The sequence below is a fragment of the Marmota monax genome, unplaced genomic scaffold (assembly GCF_021218885.2).
Source record: "Marmota monax isolate L192 unplaced genomic scaffold, Marmota_monax_Labrador192_F-V1.1 WCK01_AAM20220418_F8-fsc00057, whole genome shotgun sequence".
In the NCBI taxonomy this organism is placed as follows: domain Eukaryota; kingdom Metazoa; phylum Chordata; class Mammalia; order Rodentia; family Sciuridae; genus Marmota; species Marmota monax.
The window spans coordinates 2,787,684-2,807,207 of NW_026693933.1; the positions used below are offsets into that span (position 1 = coordinate 2,787,684).

At 37.1% G+C, this 19,524-nt stretch overlaps 1 protein-coding gene across 5 annotated transcripts in view; it reads right to left on the minus strand.

Annotated features, from left to right (window-relative positions):
- The window catches only part of Crppa (CDP-L-ribitol pyrophosphorylase A), a 332,294-nt gene that overhangs the window by 236,164 nt on the left and 76,606 nt on the right, over positions 1-19,524 (minus strand). For 4 of the 5 annotated variants that reach the window (XM_046463642.2, XM_046463641.2, XM_046463639.2 and 1 more), the window contains one exon: positions 1,543-1,647. The exons of the other annotated variant lie outside the window; for it this stretch is intronic. In XM_046463642.2, the coding sequence (XP_046319598.1) occupies positions 1,543-1,647 (105 nt within the window). The remainder of the gene's footprint in view (positions 1-1,542; positions 1,648-19,524) is intronic. 5 annotated transcript variants of the gene reach the window in all.

Genomic DNA, 19,524 nt, shown 5'->3' on the forward strand with positions numbered 1-19,524 from the left:
GGTGCCAACAGAGGCACTGTGGAAAGACCCGCCACATGTTGCAGTGCATTGACATGACAGTCAAGCTGTCTGAGGACTAATTCTCTTGTTGGAGACAGTGACAGTATAAGCACTTCACAAAAATAAATAAATAAAAACAAATTTGTGAAGATGGAGTGGAAAATTCAAAGAGCAATGTGAAGCTTCCCTTTTATCCACAAACTTGAGTGTTTTGTGGTCAGAGTACCCACAAGAGGTAAATAATCACACCTCCAGAAAACAAAATTGAGGCCAGAGATATTTAACATATTAGTAACAATGCAGTGCCTCAGAGTTGCTACTTTTCATCTTTTCTCCAGGGCCTTTGAACTAGGTCTAGCAAGATAGTCCAAGAGAGTAGTGCTAATGTGAATCTAGATCTTTAACAAAACACCTAATAGGTAATTGCCAAAAATCCACATAATTACTATTTATGTCACCAAAAATTTTAGAAGCATACTAACTATGCTAGTTCTCTATTAATAGTAAGCAAATAATATGTAAGTAAGATGCACAATGCTGAACAGAGTTTTCTCTTCAACTTCTGGTTAAATCACAGAGATGACTAGCAATCATCCCTAAATAGCCATACCAAGAGAAGTGCTCAAAAATCATACCGAGAGAAGCCCACAAGAGCCATCTATACAAAATATAAAATGAAAAGTGCTCAGCTGCTGGGCTGATAACATTTAGATGTCCTTAAATGAGGAAACAATACTGTACATATTTTTTCTGCAAGGCAACCAATCCAAACCCACCAATATTTTTGGTGAGGCTGTCTGAGACAACCTCAGCATGCAGCAGGGCCATCTTGTTACTCGGAAAACACCCAATACAACTTTCTGTTCTAAATTTCAATGAGAAAATATACTATGGACCCATATAGCCTCAATGAGGAAACATACTATGGACCTATTAAACAAGGGCAAGCCACCCTGCAAAATGTGCCTGTTTCAAAAGGAAGGAGTAGGGTAAACAGTGCTACTAACTTGTTTCCAGCAATCATTTCATCCCCTACAAAGGAACAAAACATGGTGTTAGAAGAGTTGGGCCTCACCAGGGAAAGGAGTCCAATTCTTCATGCAGGGCCAAGAGAGGGTCTGGCCACTGCCCCAATGGTCCAAACTGTGGCAGGTGTACTTTCAACCTACTTGGAGCCACCACCCAGGCTTGGGAGGAAACTTTGCTATTATGGCAGCAGAATTGCAGTTTGAATTCAATTGGGTGATCAGAATAAGAGGCTATATATACAGAACAACAACAAAAAAAATGGAGAAAACAAAACTTATGAACTAAAATGGAACTTGTCTGAATTAAAAGAGTAAATTTTCTTTAGGTCAAGCCAAAAAAAATTGAATATATATATTCAAAAATTGAATAAATATATATATATATATCACACTTTGATGGCTCAGGAAACCCAGTGAGACTGAATCCTTTTCAAGGTTCTCATTTTAAAATCTAAGTAAACGCATATGTGCACACACAAGCAGAGAAGATTCAGAACCAAAAAACATCTCTTACCTTCCAGAGGTCAGGTGATCCTTCTACAAGTTTGGCTTTAATGTGGCAATATTTTAGAGCCAACTGTAAACATTCGGTTCCGAATTCCAAGTCATAGTCACTACACTGGTGTGTAATGGAGTGGGAGAGAGAAAAAAACTCAAAGTTAACCAACTGCAATATAATTTTAAATAAAATGAGTCTTTTATTTGGTAAAAATTGAAACAAAAAGAAAAGCCTAGAGAATTCACAAACCATTTAATTAGCTACTGACTGTATTATAGAATTATCCTCTCTATCCCCTAACAAGCAAAAGCAAAGTTAATAGAAATGTTACAATCATTCTTAATGGTTTTGAGCTCCCTCAGTAGTCTCTGGTGTTGGATAAATAATTATAAACAAATGAAATAAAGTACCTTTCCAAACCCACTTAAAAAATGCCTGAAGATATGACTCAGGAATTAGTGCATCAGAAATCTTAATTTAGCAAACCTTTATCTAAATCTCCTATCTTATATTTATATCAAGACATTTATAGGTCATAGTTCTCTTATTTTAACCCTCTTAAGTCCCAAGGTTTTAATGGTGTTTGAATGAAATTGAAACAGATGCATTAAAATAGGCTGGAAGTCATAATCAAGCACTTATAATTTCCTATCAATATTAATGAATATTAACACTAATCATTCACCTATTACTTTTCTCAAAAGACTAAAAATTAGATGAATTAGATCATAAATGGAATATTTGTTCCTATATTTGAGATATTTAGATATTCCATAAAAGAGATGGTGGGACTTACCAGCTTAATATTTAAAACATTAACATATGCTGCTAAAAATATTTAAATTTTGTTTCTAAACACAGAAACAATTCAGTCTTTCATGGTATTAAAAAAATGTAATTTTCCCAGATTCAGTAAAATACAAATAACATTTTTAAGCATTTTAAGCATAACCATCAAAACAACTAAGTAATAGGGACTGGAGAGGTAGTGCAGCAGTATAGTGCTTGCCTAGCATGTGCAAGGCCCTTGGTTCAATTGCAAGTATTGCCAAAAAAAATTTAAATAAAGAAAAATAACTATGCAATATTATAACTCAGCTGAATACTCAACTGACTCTCATGTCTCCAAGCTCTGTACTAAGTACCAGCTATACAATGGTTAATGTCATATGTTTGTGTACTCAAGAAATTCAAGTCTAGAATTAGAAGCAAGCAGTAATTTGCTAGAGAATGTAATTCACAGCACAAGATAAGTATCTACAGAGCAATCAATGGAAAAAATAATTTTGCATGAGGGCACCAAGGCAGGCCTATCAGAGGCAATTGTCTCTGATCTCCATCACAAAGACAGTAGGAGAGGGAATACTGTGCAAGCAAAAGGTGCCAGGCAAAGATACAGAGGTTTGAGATAGTTAGTAGTTTACATATTTAGAAAGAGTGTGACCATTTTAAGAGGACTGCAGGAAAGCAACAAGTATGAATATGGTATTTAGCACCCTTGGTGAAATGTGTCTTATTGTCCTGGAGTTTATATCCTGAATGTAGTGGGTTGCAAAACTAATGAACAAGAAAATGAAACCAAATATATACAGTCCCTATTTCACCAGAAGAGTCACAACTTACATCTTCTTTTGGTATATACTGTATGATATTTTTCCTAGGTATTTTTAATACAATAGTATTAACAGTAGTTGCATTCAATAAGTTGAAATTAATCTTGGTATAACTCTGCTTTGTACTTTCAGCATCCTCATATTATCTGGTAGTATGTGAGTGAAAGAGATGTTTATCTAGTAAACACAGTTCTGTCCTCACCACATGATTAAATCCCAAAGATAATTAGCAAAGATCTTCACTTTTCCCCTCACTCACTGCATTACCAAGATAATGAACACATCTGCAGAAAGCCTTACTAGTGCTCATGAAATGCATATTGAGAGAATCCCATTTTAACAGGTACTCCCTTCCTGTCTCAGGTGGGAAACATCCTGGATGCTGTGCCCCTGCCAGCCATGCATTGTGCTAGTCAAGTCAATGGAAAACAAATATAGTTCAAGAATATATGAAATATATAGGAAATGGAAGCTAGTCATTCTCAGAGATTAGGTTGGATTTATTACATAGATTATTTAGGGGGTTTAGAGTCATTTTTGAAATAAAACCTTTCTTTAAAGGTAAATTCAAAAAGTGTGCACTTAGGAAAGTCTGAATTCCTATTTCTAAAGAACATTGATTATGGATTTCTGCTCTTTTCTAGGATATACGAAAAAAGTAATGTCCACATCTAAACAATAAGAAAAGCAAATGACCTAAAAAAAAATACAACTTTTTCTTCAGTCCAACAAAGCTGTGGCCACAGAATGACCAAAAAGCCTTAAAGCCTTAAAACCTTAGTAAAGAGAAGCCTCTCTCAAGGAGAAGGGATGCAAACACCAGCTCACCCACTTCAAAACAAAATCAAGCAAACCTGGGTGCCATATGGTTAGGTAAGAAGAAATAAGGTAAGAAGAAATAAGGTAAAAATTTGAGTGAATTTGCTCAAGATTGGGTGGAGGCTACTGAGACAACACAGAACTCTGGGATCAACAAAAGGAGTTCATATGCACTTGTAAACTCTTCTCTAGAGCTCTCTTACTAGGCTTTCATGAAGTAGTATCATGTTATTTAAAGAAGGTGGTTAGGTATATACTGTACACTGAAGCAATTACTTAAAAAAATTAAAAATTAGTCAACAGTGATGAAGCACAGTCATTCAAAATGTAAAATTAACCCAAAGGCAATCAGGCAGAAAAAGGGGAAAAGAATAAGAACAAAGAACAAATGGGAAGAAACCAGCAAGATGGTAATTTTAGTCAAGAAAATTTACAATGAATGAGTGGTTGGAGTGTTTGTTGAAATTTCTGACATTATCCAACATGGGGTCAAGTGATAGCCCTCATGAGAAACACAGACACTGCAAACCACCTGCCTCCCTATTACAGTTTGAATCTGAAGTATCCCACTGAGACCCATGTGTCGGTCCCCAGACCATAGAGTGGCCCTATTGAGAAGTGTTGGAACCAAAATTTAGGACGTGGAGCCTAGAAGGAACTTAGGTCATTGGGGTGTGCCCTTGAAGGGTATGTTGGGACCCCAGTTTCTTCCTGTTTTTCTTCTCAGCTATCATGAAATGAGCAGCATCTTCTGCCATGCCCTCCCACAATGATATAATGTCTCACTACAGACCCAAAGCACCTGGACCAGGCATAGATCAAAACCATGAGCTAATTTAAACATTCCCTACTTACAAGTTGTTTATATCAGGTATTTTGTCACAGCAAGGGAAAACTAACACACCCCTCAAAGTTGGCCCCCTAAAACTGTTAAAACAGTTTTCTCCTCAGGCATAAGGACACTGTAAGCAGAGATCACTCAAATACATGTGTAATGCTGTACTTACCTTGCTCATCTGTTCCTGTTGCTGTTAACCATAAGAGTTTGCCCTTAGCATATTAATCGTAGTTTTAAAATCCTGGTTTAATGATTCCAACATTGTTGTCAATATTCAGTCAGGTTCTTGTACTTTCTCTGTCTCTTGAAACTGTTTTCTGCTTCTCAATATGCTCAAAATGTTTTCTTGATAACTGGATTTGGTCACTGGATAAAGCAACTAAGGTAACTAGGACTCTTGTCATGTGGTAATCATATGGGGAAAGGGAGAGCATTAGACAGTTGTATGTTTAGGTCTCAGTCTTTTAGAAAGCCTGTCTTTCTGGACTGTGAACTTCACAAGTAGTGCTCAGTTCCTGCTCTAGCCCCCATAGCATGACTACAGTGGGCTGGAGTTGGGTATTTCCCTTCTCCATGTTGGTTTCTCTTGAGAGATCAGCCTTTTTGAGAAGAATAAAATATTCTAGCATATGTCAAAATAATTATTTTTCCCTTTCCCTGTAGGACACACAAAAGGATTTTTCTCCAGTATTTAGTTTGAAAAGTTCATCAAGTATGCCTATGACTAGGTCCTCGCAATGTTAACTATCAGACACGTCTCCAGCAACACTTCAACTACAGTTTAGTTTTTCCTACCCCGACACTTGTTCTCAGCTAAATTTCATACTCCAGCAAATTCTGATTCACTTCATTCACCTATCTCCCTAACTTGTGTCACAGGGCAAACTTGTCCCTGAAGATAAGAGTCTTCTTTTGAGTTTCTTCCACATGTTTACATGCTTTGAGGATGGAGTAATAACTTCTAAACTCCTTTCATGCCAGAAGGGAAACTAGAAGTCTACATGTGCTCTCTTCTCAGGAGACTACGTAAGATGGTAGACAACAAAGCTAGGAGAGAAATATGAGAAAAGAAAAGGCATGGGATATAGAAAGCATATATACTACATAGGACTGGGGCAAAGGGGATTTCTATAATAGTACTGAAGTCTCAGGATGATTACTGCATGGGAAATACAATGAGAAAACAGATAAGAGGGTAAGAATGAACAGAATCTCACTGGGCACAGGGGCACATGCCTGTAATCCCAGCTGGGGAAGCTAAGGCAGAAGGATTCCAAGTTCAAAGCCAGGCTCAGCAACTTAGAAAGATAATAAATAAATTAAATTAATAAATAAGTAGGCTAGGGATGTGGCTCAAGTGATTGCCTCTAGTTTCAATCCCTGGTACCATTAAAAAAAAAATTCCTTGGAAGGTCTTGGAAGAAACTGGTTGCCTCTGGAAAGGAAGATTAAGAGATAGTTGGCATCAAGACTTTATTTTTGTACCTTCTGCCACTTATACACTGTCCTGTCATTACTTCTTGCCTTAATTATATAATGTTTATGTAGTATAGTCCCAAAAACTAAATCCTTACAAGAGTTATGTTTTTTTAAAGAGTTATGGTTTTGTTTCCAAAAATATTTAATATTTTCAACCAGTCAATCTGATTTCCTGGTGACAAGTGGCAGAACATTTAAAACCTAAATACCCAATTCTAAGACTAGCATTTATGTTTTGTTGCTATACAAAAAAATATTAAATCTGGCTACCATTATGATAAACTCAGATTTTTTTCTCATATTAACTTGGGAATCAACCTAACAAAAGAGGTGAAAGACTTATACAATGAAAACTACAGAACCCTAAAGAGAGAAATAGAAGAAGATCTTAGAAGATGGAAAAATATACCCTGTTCATGGATAGGCAGAACATCATCAAAATGGCGATATTACCAAAAGTTCTCTATAGGTTTAATGCAATGCCAATCAAAATCCCAATGGCATTTCTTGTAGAAATAGAGAAAGCAATCATGAAATTCATATGGAAAAATAAAAGACCCAGAATAGCAAAAACAATGTTAAGCAGGAAGTGTGAATCAGGCGGTATAGCGATACCAGACTTCAAACTATACTACAGAGCAATAGTAACAAAAACAGCATGGTACTGGTACCAAAACAGGCGGGTGGACCAATGGTACAGAATAGAGGACACAGAAACCAATCCACAAAACTACAACTATCTTATATTTGATAAAGGGGCTAAAAGCATGCAATGGAGGAAGGATAGCATCTTCAACAAATGGTGCTGGGAAAACTGGAAATCCATATGCAACAAAATGAAACTGAATCCCTTTCTCTCGCCATGCACAAAAGTGAATTCAAAATGGATCAAGGAGCTTGATATCAAATCAGAGACGCGCCGTCTGATAGAAGAAAAAGTTGGCTACGATCTACAGTCTGTGGGGTCGGGCTCCAAATTCCTCAATAGGACACCCATAGCACAAAAGTTAATAACTAGAATCAACAAATGGGACTTACTCAAACTAAAAAGTTTTTTCTCAGCAAAAGAAACAATAAGAGAGGTAAATAGGGAGCCTACACCCTGGGAACAAATCTTTACTCCTCACACTTCAGATAGAGCCCTAAAATCCAGAGTATACAAAGAAATCAAAAAATTAGACAATAAGAGAACAAACAACCCAATCAACAAATGGGCCAAGGACCTGAACAGACACTTCTCAGAGGAGGACATACAGTCAATCAACAAGTACATGAAAAAATGCTCAACATCTCTAGCTGTCAGAGAAATGCAAATCAAAACCACCCTAAGATACCATCTCACTCCAGTAAGATTGGCAGCCATTAGGAAGTCAAACAACAACAAGTGCTGGCGAGGATGTGGGGAAAAGGGTACACTTGTACATTGCTGGTGGGACTGCAGATTGGTGCAGCCAATTTGGAAAGCAGTATGGAGATTTCTTGGAAAGCTGGGAATGGAGCCACCATTTGACCCAGCTATTCCCCTTCTTGGTCTATTCCCTAAAGACCTAAAAAGAGCATGCTACAGGGACACTGCTACATCGATGTTCATAGCAGCACAATTCACAATAGCAAGACTGTGGAACCAACCTAGATGCCCTTCAATAGACGAATGGATAAAAAAAATGTGGCATTTATACACAATGGAGTATTACTCTGCATTAAAAAAATGACAAAATCATAGAATTTGCAAGGAAATGGATGGCATTAGAGCAGATTATGCTAAGTGAAGCTAGCCAATCCCTAAAAAACAAATGCCAAATGTCTTCTTTGATATAAGGAGAGTAACTAAGAACAGAGTAGGGTCGAAGAGCAGGAGAAGAAGATTAACATTAAACAGGGATGAGAGGTGGGAGGGAAAGGGAGAGAGAAGGGAAATTGCATGGAAATGGAAGGAGACCCTCAGGGTTATACAGTGGAGGGGGTAGAAAGAGAAGAGGGGAGAGGAGAGGAGGGGAGGGGGGATGGTGGAGGATGGGAAAGGCAGCAGAGCACAACAGACACTAGTATGGCAATATGTAAATCAATGGATGTGTAACTGATGTGATTCTGCAATCTGTGTATGGGGTGAAGGTGGGAGTTCATAACCCACTTGAATCAAAGTGTGGAATATGATATCTCAAGAAATTTGTACTGTTTTGAACAACCAACAATAAAAAATTAAAAAAAAATACTACTTTATTTACCAGATATGTGCAAACTGTACACATTAAAACATTTTGCTTAATTAATAGAGTTGTATACACACTGAGTGAATATGTGGCACTGTTTTCAATTAAGACAAGGATATTAGAATCAGGCAGACATAGGTTTCAACTGTGGTGCTGCAATCTAAAAAGTTATCAGACTGAAGAACTTTATCACAATCCCAACTTCCTTGCCCCATTATCCCAACACTAGATCTTCTTTATCAACTCAAATCAAACATATCTTTCTTAACTTCCAGTTCATACACATCACTTAAACATGCAAACATGGTTTAAAGAACCAAACATCCCTAGAAGATTTGTTAGGAAAAAGTGTTAATCCCATTCACTCCAGATCTGTTACTCCATTTTATTTTCCCTGGAGGCAATTGCTATTCCTCATTTTAACTGACTTTTCTAGTATACATGTCCACGTTTGACAGTCAGCTTTTGCCGAGTAACAAAAATGCAGAAAATCTCAGTGTCATACTTCAATAAAGTTACTTTTCACTGATATAGCTGTGGAATGGCAGAAACGGCTCTGCTTCAAGTTGTAGACCTATAGGAGCTCTGATCTATGTGATTGCTATACAGTTGAGACTGGGGCGGGGTGGGGGGGCAACCAATAGTATATCTTCTTGTGGCAACAAAAGCAGCACACGATAACAGACCCAGCAGCGCAGACTTCTAAGCTTACTTCTAAGAAGTAAGCTTCTATCCTGTATAATATCAGGCAAAATCCAATGTTCAAAGCAAGTCAGGCAGGAATATCCAGAATCAAAAGAAAGATACTCCATACACCTGGAGGCCATGGCAAGGGTACAAAAGTAAAGCACCATTTTCAGAGGATAAAGAATATGGCAATTTACCTACCATACATTATCTTATGTTAGAGATAATATTTATTGATTTCTATTTTGCTCATCATCTAAGAAATTATTTTCCTTTCTCCTCCCAACCTCACTACAATACATTTTCACACTTCCAATTTCCCATCCTTTTGATATCATACTTTGGAGTAAATCTAGAGTGTTTACATCATTGACTGTGTAATTTACATCATTGACTAAAGCATAATTGAATCATGTACAACTAAAATTCTTGAATAACTGTTTTCCTGATTAGAAATCATCTTGTTTCACGTGGTTAGACTTCTATATGCTTATGACTCACTCACATTAAAGACAAGCTAAATCTACTCTTGAGTGTTCTAGCACATAAGGCATGTCACCAGTTTTATATTCATGAAAAAGTAGCCTTTGACTCTTATAACGTTTTCACCTTGGACTAGTTGTTGTCCTCTGCCAACTGAAGAGTGATCACCCTAGGACTCCTAGATCATCATCTTGGGAAGACACCTCATTTTTGTTCCGTCATGAATACCATATTTCATGAATTCTTTGCAATTTTCCTTTAACTGACATTTTCCTGGAATAAATCCTCCAACAGATTTCCATAGAGTGACTGTTTTAAGATGTTTATGGGACCCTCTGAGGTTAATATTTTTAGATCTTCCTTCTTAGAACAAGTTCCCCAAATAAAACTCTTCCAATCCCTTCCCATGATAGAAAGCTATGTCACCAGTGCACTGGCTGCTGAGTGGAAGAAGCCATGCCCCCTACCCCTTTCAGCAGTCAGAGGCATGTGGTGTGAGTTATGGGCTCTGGCAAGACACTCAGGCCCTCACTGAAGCCAACATTCTCCCAGTGCACAGACAGTGCTTCCCCTCAACTTGCCACTCTCAGGAGTCAGAGAATAGGGAAGGTGATTTAGAGATCAGACTTCTACTCAAGCAGATTTTAACAAACTGTTTTTATATTGCCCCCTCCAGTCAGTTCCAGAGGTCCCCGATGCTGCCAGAGTCTGCACTTTGAGAATTCCACAGCAGACAACTCTTCACTTGCCCCACCATTTGCTTGCAATTTGGCCTTCTCAGATCTGAGCCTGTCACCACTAATTCATTTGCTTTCTAGCTATTTTTTTTTTGGTCATTGTCATCTCTCCTATTCTTGTTCTTGAGGGTTTATGTCACTTTTAATCTCTTCCTAGTAAGTTTAATGAGGGTTGAGTAATGAACAAAATTAGATAAATGTTCAAAAACAGGAGTATGTGTATTCTAATTAGGTAAATATTCCAAACTGTCTTCCATAAAGTTGGTTTCAGTTTATGTTCCCATAAACAACGTATGCAAATGTGCAGGGTTTTTAACATGAGGCAAATGAATATGACCCACAGGGACTGAAAACCACCTCTGAAAAACATTTGGCATATAATGCAATTATTTTCTTGGGAAGGGATTCCACAACTTTCAGAGATTTTAGAACACAAAATAGTTAGGAACCATTGTTTTATGGTAATCATGTAACCATCTGTGGGTACAAATAATCTGATTACATATCCTTCCAGCCTAAACATCATGCACAATACTATTTTGGCAAGGCAGCCTGGGAAGTTTGCCCAACAAAGAACAATATATACATTAGAGTAAAAGTAAATCAAAGGCATGCATGCACAGGTTTCCCACTCTGCTGTTAGAGCCATGCTCAGAGCATTTCAAGTAGAAACAAAATAGACCATCTTACAATTAGGTAAACAATGAACACCTGCATTCAATTTATCATCTGGAAATCAAACCTGAAATATTTTGCGTACATTAACATTGTTTGAATTATGCAATGTATTCTAGAATTGCATGAGACAGTTGTCCAAGAAGCTTTGTTTTTCATATATCAGATCATTTTATGAGTAGATAAACAATTTCATGCTAAGTCTGTATGAGGCTGATAATACAGATACAACATTCACTCTACAAAAAATAAAAGTACAAATGATCTGGCCAAGGTTAAGATTTCTTTAGGTACAAATTTTTAAATGAGTTTACACAGAATTACACTCACAAAAGGCTTTTCATTATCTACCAGTTGGGAAAAATAAACCTATTAGTTTATTCAAATTTTTTTGCCAGCTCTATGCAATGAAATGCATTATGAAATTACAGGCAACACCATCATACCAGCCAGTTAACATTACATGGAAATTTTTTTTTCAAGTCCAAATAATTTGGGAGAAGGCAGAAAACAATTTTACCAGTAATTCCAAATTGTATCTTAGCCATTTCTCCTGACCTTCACAAATATTGTCAAACACTATAAAAAGAACTTCATTGATTGAACTTGATTGATTTCTTATTTTTGATGAAGTAAACCAATTAAAAGTTAAGGAGAAAATATTGCCCTGAAAAAAATCATAAACTTTATGTAACAAGGAATTTAAATAGCTATGTCATGTGATATCTAATCCCAATGAAAAAAATAAAGGGAAAAAGTCAAAACCCTATAATACTATTGAAACCCAGAGATAAGAAAGCTTTAAGTTTTTGAAGAACAAGGTTTTTAGCCATAATATCAATAGATTATACTTCTTTGTTATTTCAGATTTTCATAAAGAAGGTTCTAGATCCAGAATCATTTCAATAGCAATAGGACTGGTCACATCATTACCCAAGGTGGATGACACAGGGAGAAAAAAAGCAAATCTACTCATTGGGTTAGTGAATCAGATATAAATTAACAGTAGGGCATCTAGTAAAAATGCTCACAAGCAGTTCAAAATATATTCCCAGTATTTATGGGAGAAACATAAACATAGAATAAATGGAAAAGTTAGGAAACTTCTACTTATTAAGCAAATACTTATGAAATATTTGTCAGGCACTGTGCTGAAAAGGCCGAGTAAGGCTGGGGAAAACCATACAAGCAAATGTAAGTGAAGCGATAACTGTAGTAAGGGAGATATGTTCACACATTGGGGAATAAAAAGACAACAGTGATTTTATTAGATCATGTCCTTTTTGTAAATTGCTGTGTCATAATTGCACCAAACTGAATTTATTACAATTAAAACAATTTATTTTAAATACTGGTCAGAAAATACCTCTTTTACTGACCAAAGATTTAGAATTATTTTCTCAATTTCTACATAGCTAGACGAGTAGCATCTTGTGGACCTATTCATGGAAACACCGACCTCTGCCTCCTCTCTAGTTTTCATTTCACATATTTCTATCTGATGTGTGAAGGGTAAAGATTTGCTCCCAAGATGTAGGCTCTCCATTCACCTCAGATTGTTTCTTTTGCTGTACATCATTTTCTGAGAAATGTCTCTTCAGGTCCTTGGCCCATTTATTGATTGGGCTATTTGTTTTATTTGGTGTTTAGCTTTTTGAGTTCTTTATATACCCTAGAGATTAGTGCTCTATCTGATGTGTGAGAGGTAAAGATTTGCTCCCAAGATGTAGGCTCTCTATTCACCTCAGATTGTTTCATTTCTAGAACTCTCCCTTTGCAATCAACTCATGCTGCAGTCTGGCTGGGCACAATCAGGAGCCACTTGTCAAAAGAAACTAACTTTATTTTTAGAACCACACGCGCCAAACAAAATAGCCTCTCAGGAAAAACCCTCAGAGCCCCAACTGCCACCACCGGCTTCCCACAAGCCTCTCTCTCCCACACAAGCTTCTCTCCACCTCCCACAATCCTCCTGCTCTTGAGGCCGATTGGCTGGGTCACATGGGCGGAGCCAAAAAAGTCCCCCAATGAGCATCTCCGTGGTCTGAAAGGGCAGGGAAACAGCCCAATGAGCATCACCGCAGAGGAGTCAATCAGCTAGATGTTGCTGGGGCCGAGGAGCCAATCAGCTGGATGTTGCTGGGGCCGCTGTGAGCCAATCATCAGCCAGCAGCTGGAAGTTTGCTGGCAGCTGGAAGTTTGCTGGGGCCCCTTTGGCTGTGGCTCTCAACAAACTCAGACTATAACAGTTATCTATGAAACTATCTGATCTGCCAAACCACAGAGCTCCATTGCTTTAGAAGTATATTTTCTTTGTTCTCTACTGTCTATGTTCTTCCATCAGGACAGATTTTGTAACAGAACAAAAACTAAAGTTGCACAAACACTAGGCCATCAAGTTGAACACTAAAAGTTATCACCAATAAAATTGAGTGAAGAGTAAATACAGCCAACAGCACAAATAAATCTCAAAGTTATGTTTTAATTTAAAAGCAAGATTTCATTTATGCAACAGTCCAAAAAAAAAGAAATTATAAACCGATCAATAGTGTACGGTGCCTAGGCTTGGTGAATGGGAGTCAACCACAAGGGGCATGAGGCAGCTTTTCATGGTGATGGAAGCATTCTTTAGGTGGATTGGTGCAGGGATTAACTAGAAGGTGTACCTTTGGCAATATTCACAGAACAATTTGAATGAATTTTACTCCATATAAATTATCTCAGTAAATCCCAAGTAGAAAATAAAATAAAAACATTTATAATTAGAACAAGAACACAAAAGAACAAGCTACTTAATACTACATTTAATCTAAGTAGTATAAGACCTCTAGGGAGAGAACTATAATTTTATTGTCTCAAGAATATCTTTTAAGAAATATGAGTATTAGGCATAGATGCTATATTACAAAGATGACTATTCCAAAACTGATTCACAGATAAACTGCAAATCAATATCCCAACAATGACCTTCATGAAACTTGATAAATTGGTCCTGAAGTTTCTATCCAAAATAAGGTTCAGAAATATCATTTAACTTTCAATAATAATTTGATAATATGATGTGCCTTAAATATGCCATAATATTGTCAAGAAAATGTACTTCTAAGGCAAAATTAAACAAGTGATTTTTTTGCTTTTTAAAATATTGGCTGATTTTTCTTTTTACTTATATAGGACAACAGAATGCATAATTCTTATTACAAATATAGAGGACAATTTTTCACATCTATGGTTGTATACACAGTATATTCACACCAATTCTTGTCTTCATACCTTACTTTAGATTAAATAATGATCATCACATTCCACCATCATTAATAACCCCATGCCCCTGCCCTTCCCCTCCCACCCCTCTGCCCTATCTAGAGTTCATCTATTCCTCCTATGCTCCCACTCCCTATCCCACTATGAATCAGCCTCCTTATATCAAAGAAAACATTAAGCATTTGGTTTTTTGAGATTTTATTCTCTTTTATTACTAAGTAATATTCCATTGTGTATATATGCCACTTTTTTATCCTTTCATCTATTGAAGGGCATCTAGATTGGTTCCACAATTTAGCTCTTGTGAATTGTGCTGCTATAAACATTGATGTGGCTGTGTGCCCGTCAATGTTGATTTTAAGTCCTTTAGCTATAGACCAAAAAGAGGGACAGCTGGTCAAATGGTAGTTCCATTCCCAATTTTCCAAGAAATCTCCATACTGCTTTCCATATTGACTGCACCAATTTTCAGTCCCACCAGCAGTGTATGAGTGTACCTTTTCCCCCACATCCTCGCCAACAGTTACTGTTGTTTGTCTTCATCATAGCTGCCATTCTGACTGCAGTGAGACGAAATCTTAGAGTGCTTTTGATTTGCATGTCTAATCACTAGTGATGATAAACATTTTTTCATGTATTTGTTGATTGATTGTACATCATTTTCTGAGAAGTGTCTCTTCAGGTCTTTGGCACATTTAATGATTGGGCTATTTGTTTTATTTGGTGTTTAGCTTTTTTAGTCCTTTATATACCCTAGAGAATACTGCTCTATCTGATGTGTGAGGGGTAAGATTTGCTCCCAAGATGTAGGCTCTCTTCACCTCAGATTGTTTCTTTTGCTGAGAAGATACTTTAGTTTGAGTCCATCCCATTTATTGGTTCTTGATTTTAATTCTTGCCACAGGAGTCTTACTAAGGAAATTGGGGCCTAATCCTACATGATGGAGATTAGGGTCTACTTTTTCTCATATTAGATGCAGGGTCTCTGGTTGTATTCCTAAGTCCTTAATCCATTTTGAGTTCAGTTTTGTGCATGGTGAGGTAGAAGTTTAATTTCATTTTGTTGCATATGGATTTCCAATTTTTCTAGCACCCTTGGTTGAAGAGGATATCTTTTCCTGGATGTACGATTTTGGCACCTTTATCTAATATAACTAATTATGTGGTTTTGTTACTGTGTCCTCTATTCTGTACCATTGGTCTACAAGTCTATTTTGGTGCCAATACCATGCCATTTTTGTTACTATCACTCTGTAGTATAGTTTAAGGTCTGGTATAATGATGCCACCTGCTTCACTCTTCCTGCTAAAGATTAGCTTTGGCTATTCTCAGTCTCATTTTTCCAGATGAATTTCATGATTACTTTTCTATTTCTATGAGGAATGTAATTGGGATTTTGATTGGAATTGCATTAAACCTGTATAGTGCTTTCAGACATATGGTCATTTTGATAATATAAATTCTGCCTATCCAAGAGCAAGGCAGATCTTTCAATCTTCTAACGTCGTCTTTGATTTTTTTTTTTTTAGGGTTCTGTAATTTTCATTATATAGATCTTTCACTTCTTTTGTTTGTTGATTCCCAAGGTGGTTTTTTTTTTTTGAGGCTATTGAAAATGGGGTAGTTTTCCTCATTTCCCTTTGTTGAGAGCCACAGCCGAAGGGGCCCCAGCAAACTTCCAGCTGCCAGCAAACTTCCAGCTGCCGGCTGATGATTGGCTCACAGTGGCCCCAGCAACATCTAGCTGATTGGCTCCTCTGCGGTGATGCTCATTGGGCTGTTTCCCTGCCCTTTCAGACCACGGAGCTGCTCATTGGGGGACTTTTTTGGCTCTGCCCACGTGACCCAGCCAATCGGCCTCAAGAGCAGTAGGATTGTGGGAGGTGGAGAGAGGCTTGTGTTGGAGAGAGAGGCTTGTGGGAAGCCGGTGGTGGCAGTTGGGGCTCTGAGGGTTTTTCCTGAGAGGCTGTTTTGTTTGGCGTGTGTGGTTCTAAAAATAAAGTTAGTTTCTTTTGACAAGTGGCTCCTGATTGTGCCCAGCCAGACTGCGGCATCCCTTTCTCAGGATTTGTCACTGATGTACAGAAATGCCTTTGATTTATGGGTGTTGATTTTATATCCTGCTAGTTTGCTGAATTCATTTACTAGTTCTAGAAGTTTTCTGGTGGAACTTTTATGGTCTTCTAGGTATAGAATCATATCATCAGCAAATAGTGCCAATTGGAGTCCTTCTTTTCCTATGCATATCCCTTTAATTTCTTTTGTCTGTCTAATTGCTTTCTGGCCAGTGTTTCAAGAACTATGTTAAATAGAAGTGGTAAAAAGAGGGCTTCCCTGTCTTGTTCCAGAAGAAATGCCTTCAAGTTTTCTCCATTTAGAATGATGTTGGCCTGGGGCTTAGCATAGATAGGAAAATGTCTCAATGCCGTAAAAGCTATTATCCCTAGTATTTCTAGTGTTTTTAACATAAAGGGGTGCTGTATTTTGTCAAATGCTTTTTCTTCGTCTATTGAGATGACCATATGATTCTTATCTTTAAGTCTATTGATGTGATGAATTACATTTATTGATTTCCATATGCTGAACCAACCTTGCATCCCTGGGATGAATCCCACTTGATCATGGTGCACGATCTTTTTAATAAACACTTTTTTTAAACAAGGGATTTTTATAACACATTATCATAGCACCACTATCATTCTTATATATTAAATACTATAATGCTATAGCAATTAAGACAGAATCAAATAATAAGAGGAAAAATTGCCCATGGGACCACATAACAAAAAAGGATTCATTTGTTTACAAATACCTGACATATGACATAATTGGTACTATAAGTGGGAAACTGATAAGGAATTATTCTGTTAATACTGCTAGTAAAGTTGGTTATCACTATAAAATATAAAAAATTTTCTGGGGGCTGGGGTTGTGGCTCAGTGACAGTATGCGCCTAGCACATGTGAGGCCCTGGGTTCGATCCTCAGCACCATATAAAAATAAATTAAACAAAGGTATTATGTCCATGCACAACCAAAAAAAATTTTTAAGATTACAAGTAGTTAATTATTTACTTGAGTTAGTTTCATAGTTGTTACATTTTCTTTTCTAATTGGACCAAAATTAACATTTTTGTTTTAATAAGTTATACTTGACAGTACAATGACCTTGACATATTATACATTTAAATCAGATGGGATATAATTTCTCATTTTTCTGAGTATACAGGTTGCAGAATCACATTGGCCATGCAGTCACATATATACACACAGTAATAATAATGTCTGTTTCGTTCTACTATCCTTCCTATCTCCCCATCCTCTCCCTTCCCCTCCCATCACTTCTCTCTACCTAATCTAGGATAATGCTATTCTTTTTTTTTTCCTCACATCTTCATACATGTAGTTTGTATAACAATGAGGGTCTCCTTCCACCATCCATGCAATTCCCCTTCTCCCTCTCTTTCCCTCCCACCCCTCTTCCCTATGTAGAGGTAATCTTCCCATGCTCTTCCTCTCTTCTCCATTTTAAGTCACCCCCCTTATATCAGATAAGATTAAAAACTTCACAAAAAAGTATATAGAATATTTTTATGACCTCAGAGTAGAATTTCTTACATGGAAAGACTGTATTCTCAAGCATATTTTAGTTAAGAAATTCTCTTCATCCAAAAATCCCAAAGGGCTGAAAAACAAAAGTCCAAATGAAAAAAGGTATTTGCAACACTTATGACAAATAACATTTATCTAGAATATAAAGGACTCAAATCAGTAAGAAATAAGTAGACATAAGAATTAATAAAGAGATTTTACAAAAGAGAACACAAATGGTCTATAAATATCTGAAACTCAACATCTGTGAGATATTATTTAACTTTTACTCAATTGAGAAAGGTTTAAATATTAAACCATAGCAAGTGTTGAATATAAAGAACTGGGAGCTTTCACATCCTTGGCTTGGAGTATAAGGCATCACCACCATGTTGCAAGACATTTTGACCTTTAGTATAAAACTTAAGTTTATATGCTTCACTGACAAATTCCTCTCATAGATAAATCTCCAAAGTATATATTTCATGTAGGCCCAGGAGACACAGAGGACTCTTACAGCTGATGGAACTGTTGACCAAGAATTAACTGGTCAATAGAATGAGGAAGAATGATAGTGTGCCAGTTCCAAGCCTAAAATTTAATGGTTCTCTCATGATTGCATTGCCCTCTTATGCTTCTGTTAGCTTCCTTTAAAACTCTGGCTAGAAAGTGATGGAGCTGCACTGCACCAGCTAACCTACCCACATTCAGGGAGAAGAGCAACTATCATAGACCCATTAAATACATGACTTTTTGTTTTAGGTAACTGACTTTGATGATTTTTTTTTTTATTTACTATGTATAGCAATAGCAAACTCACATGAATACCACCAATTGCATTCCCTCAAAAAGGTATGTTAAATGCTTACCTCTGGCATTCAGGATATGACTTTCTTTGGAAATAGTTTTTCCACAGGCAATCAAGTAAAATAAGATCATTAATAACTGGTATCCTTATAAAAACAAGAGAATTTAGACATGGACAAACACACCCAAGGAGGGAGAATACGAACACACACAAGGAGAAGATGGCTAAGTAGCTAGAGTGACGCAGCTATGAGCCCAGGAAAAGCAAGAACTGCTGGCAAACACCAGAAGCCAGCGAAGACAATGAAAGATCGTGTCCTAGAGTGAGCAGAGAGAATATTCCCTACCCAGTGATTTTGGACCTTTGGCTTCCTAAAATGTGACACAATAAACTTCTGGTTTTATTAAGCCACTCGGCTTTGAGATCTTTTTATGGCAGCTCTAGTAAGCTAACACATGCTTCCTCAAAACAAAGCAGCAACAAGAGCACCAAACCTAGAAGTTTAGTTTTGAAACTGGCCTCAGGAGGCAAAGAAATTAAGGAGGATGGGAAAAGTCTACAGAAAGGCCTACAGTAATGTGGAAGACAGAAAATCTATATCATCTATTTATGAACTAAGACAGGGTAGCTTCCAGGGGAAATGCTGAAAGCATGGGCTGGCTTACGGTGGTTCTGTGAAGGCACCATATAGATGAGAACAGCCAGGATTGCCTAGTGTTTAAGGAGAAGGCAAAAGGAAGGTGGAGAGTCCAGAACTTGATATCTGAGGAAATAAAACCAACCTCCCACATCCC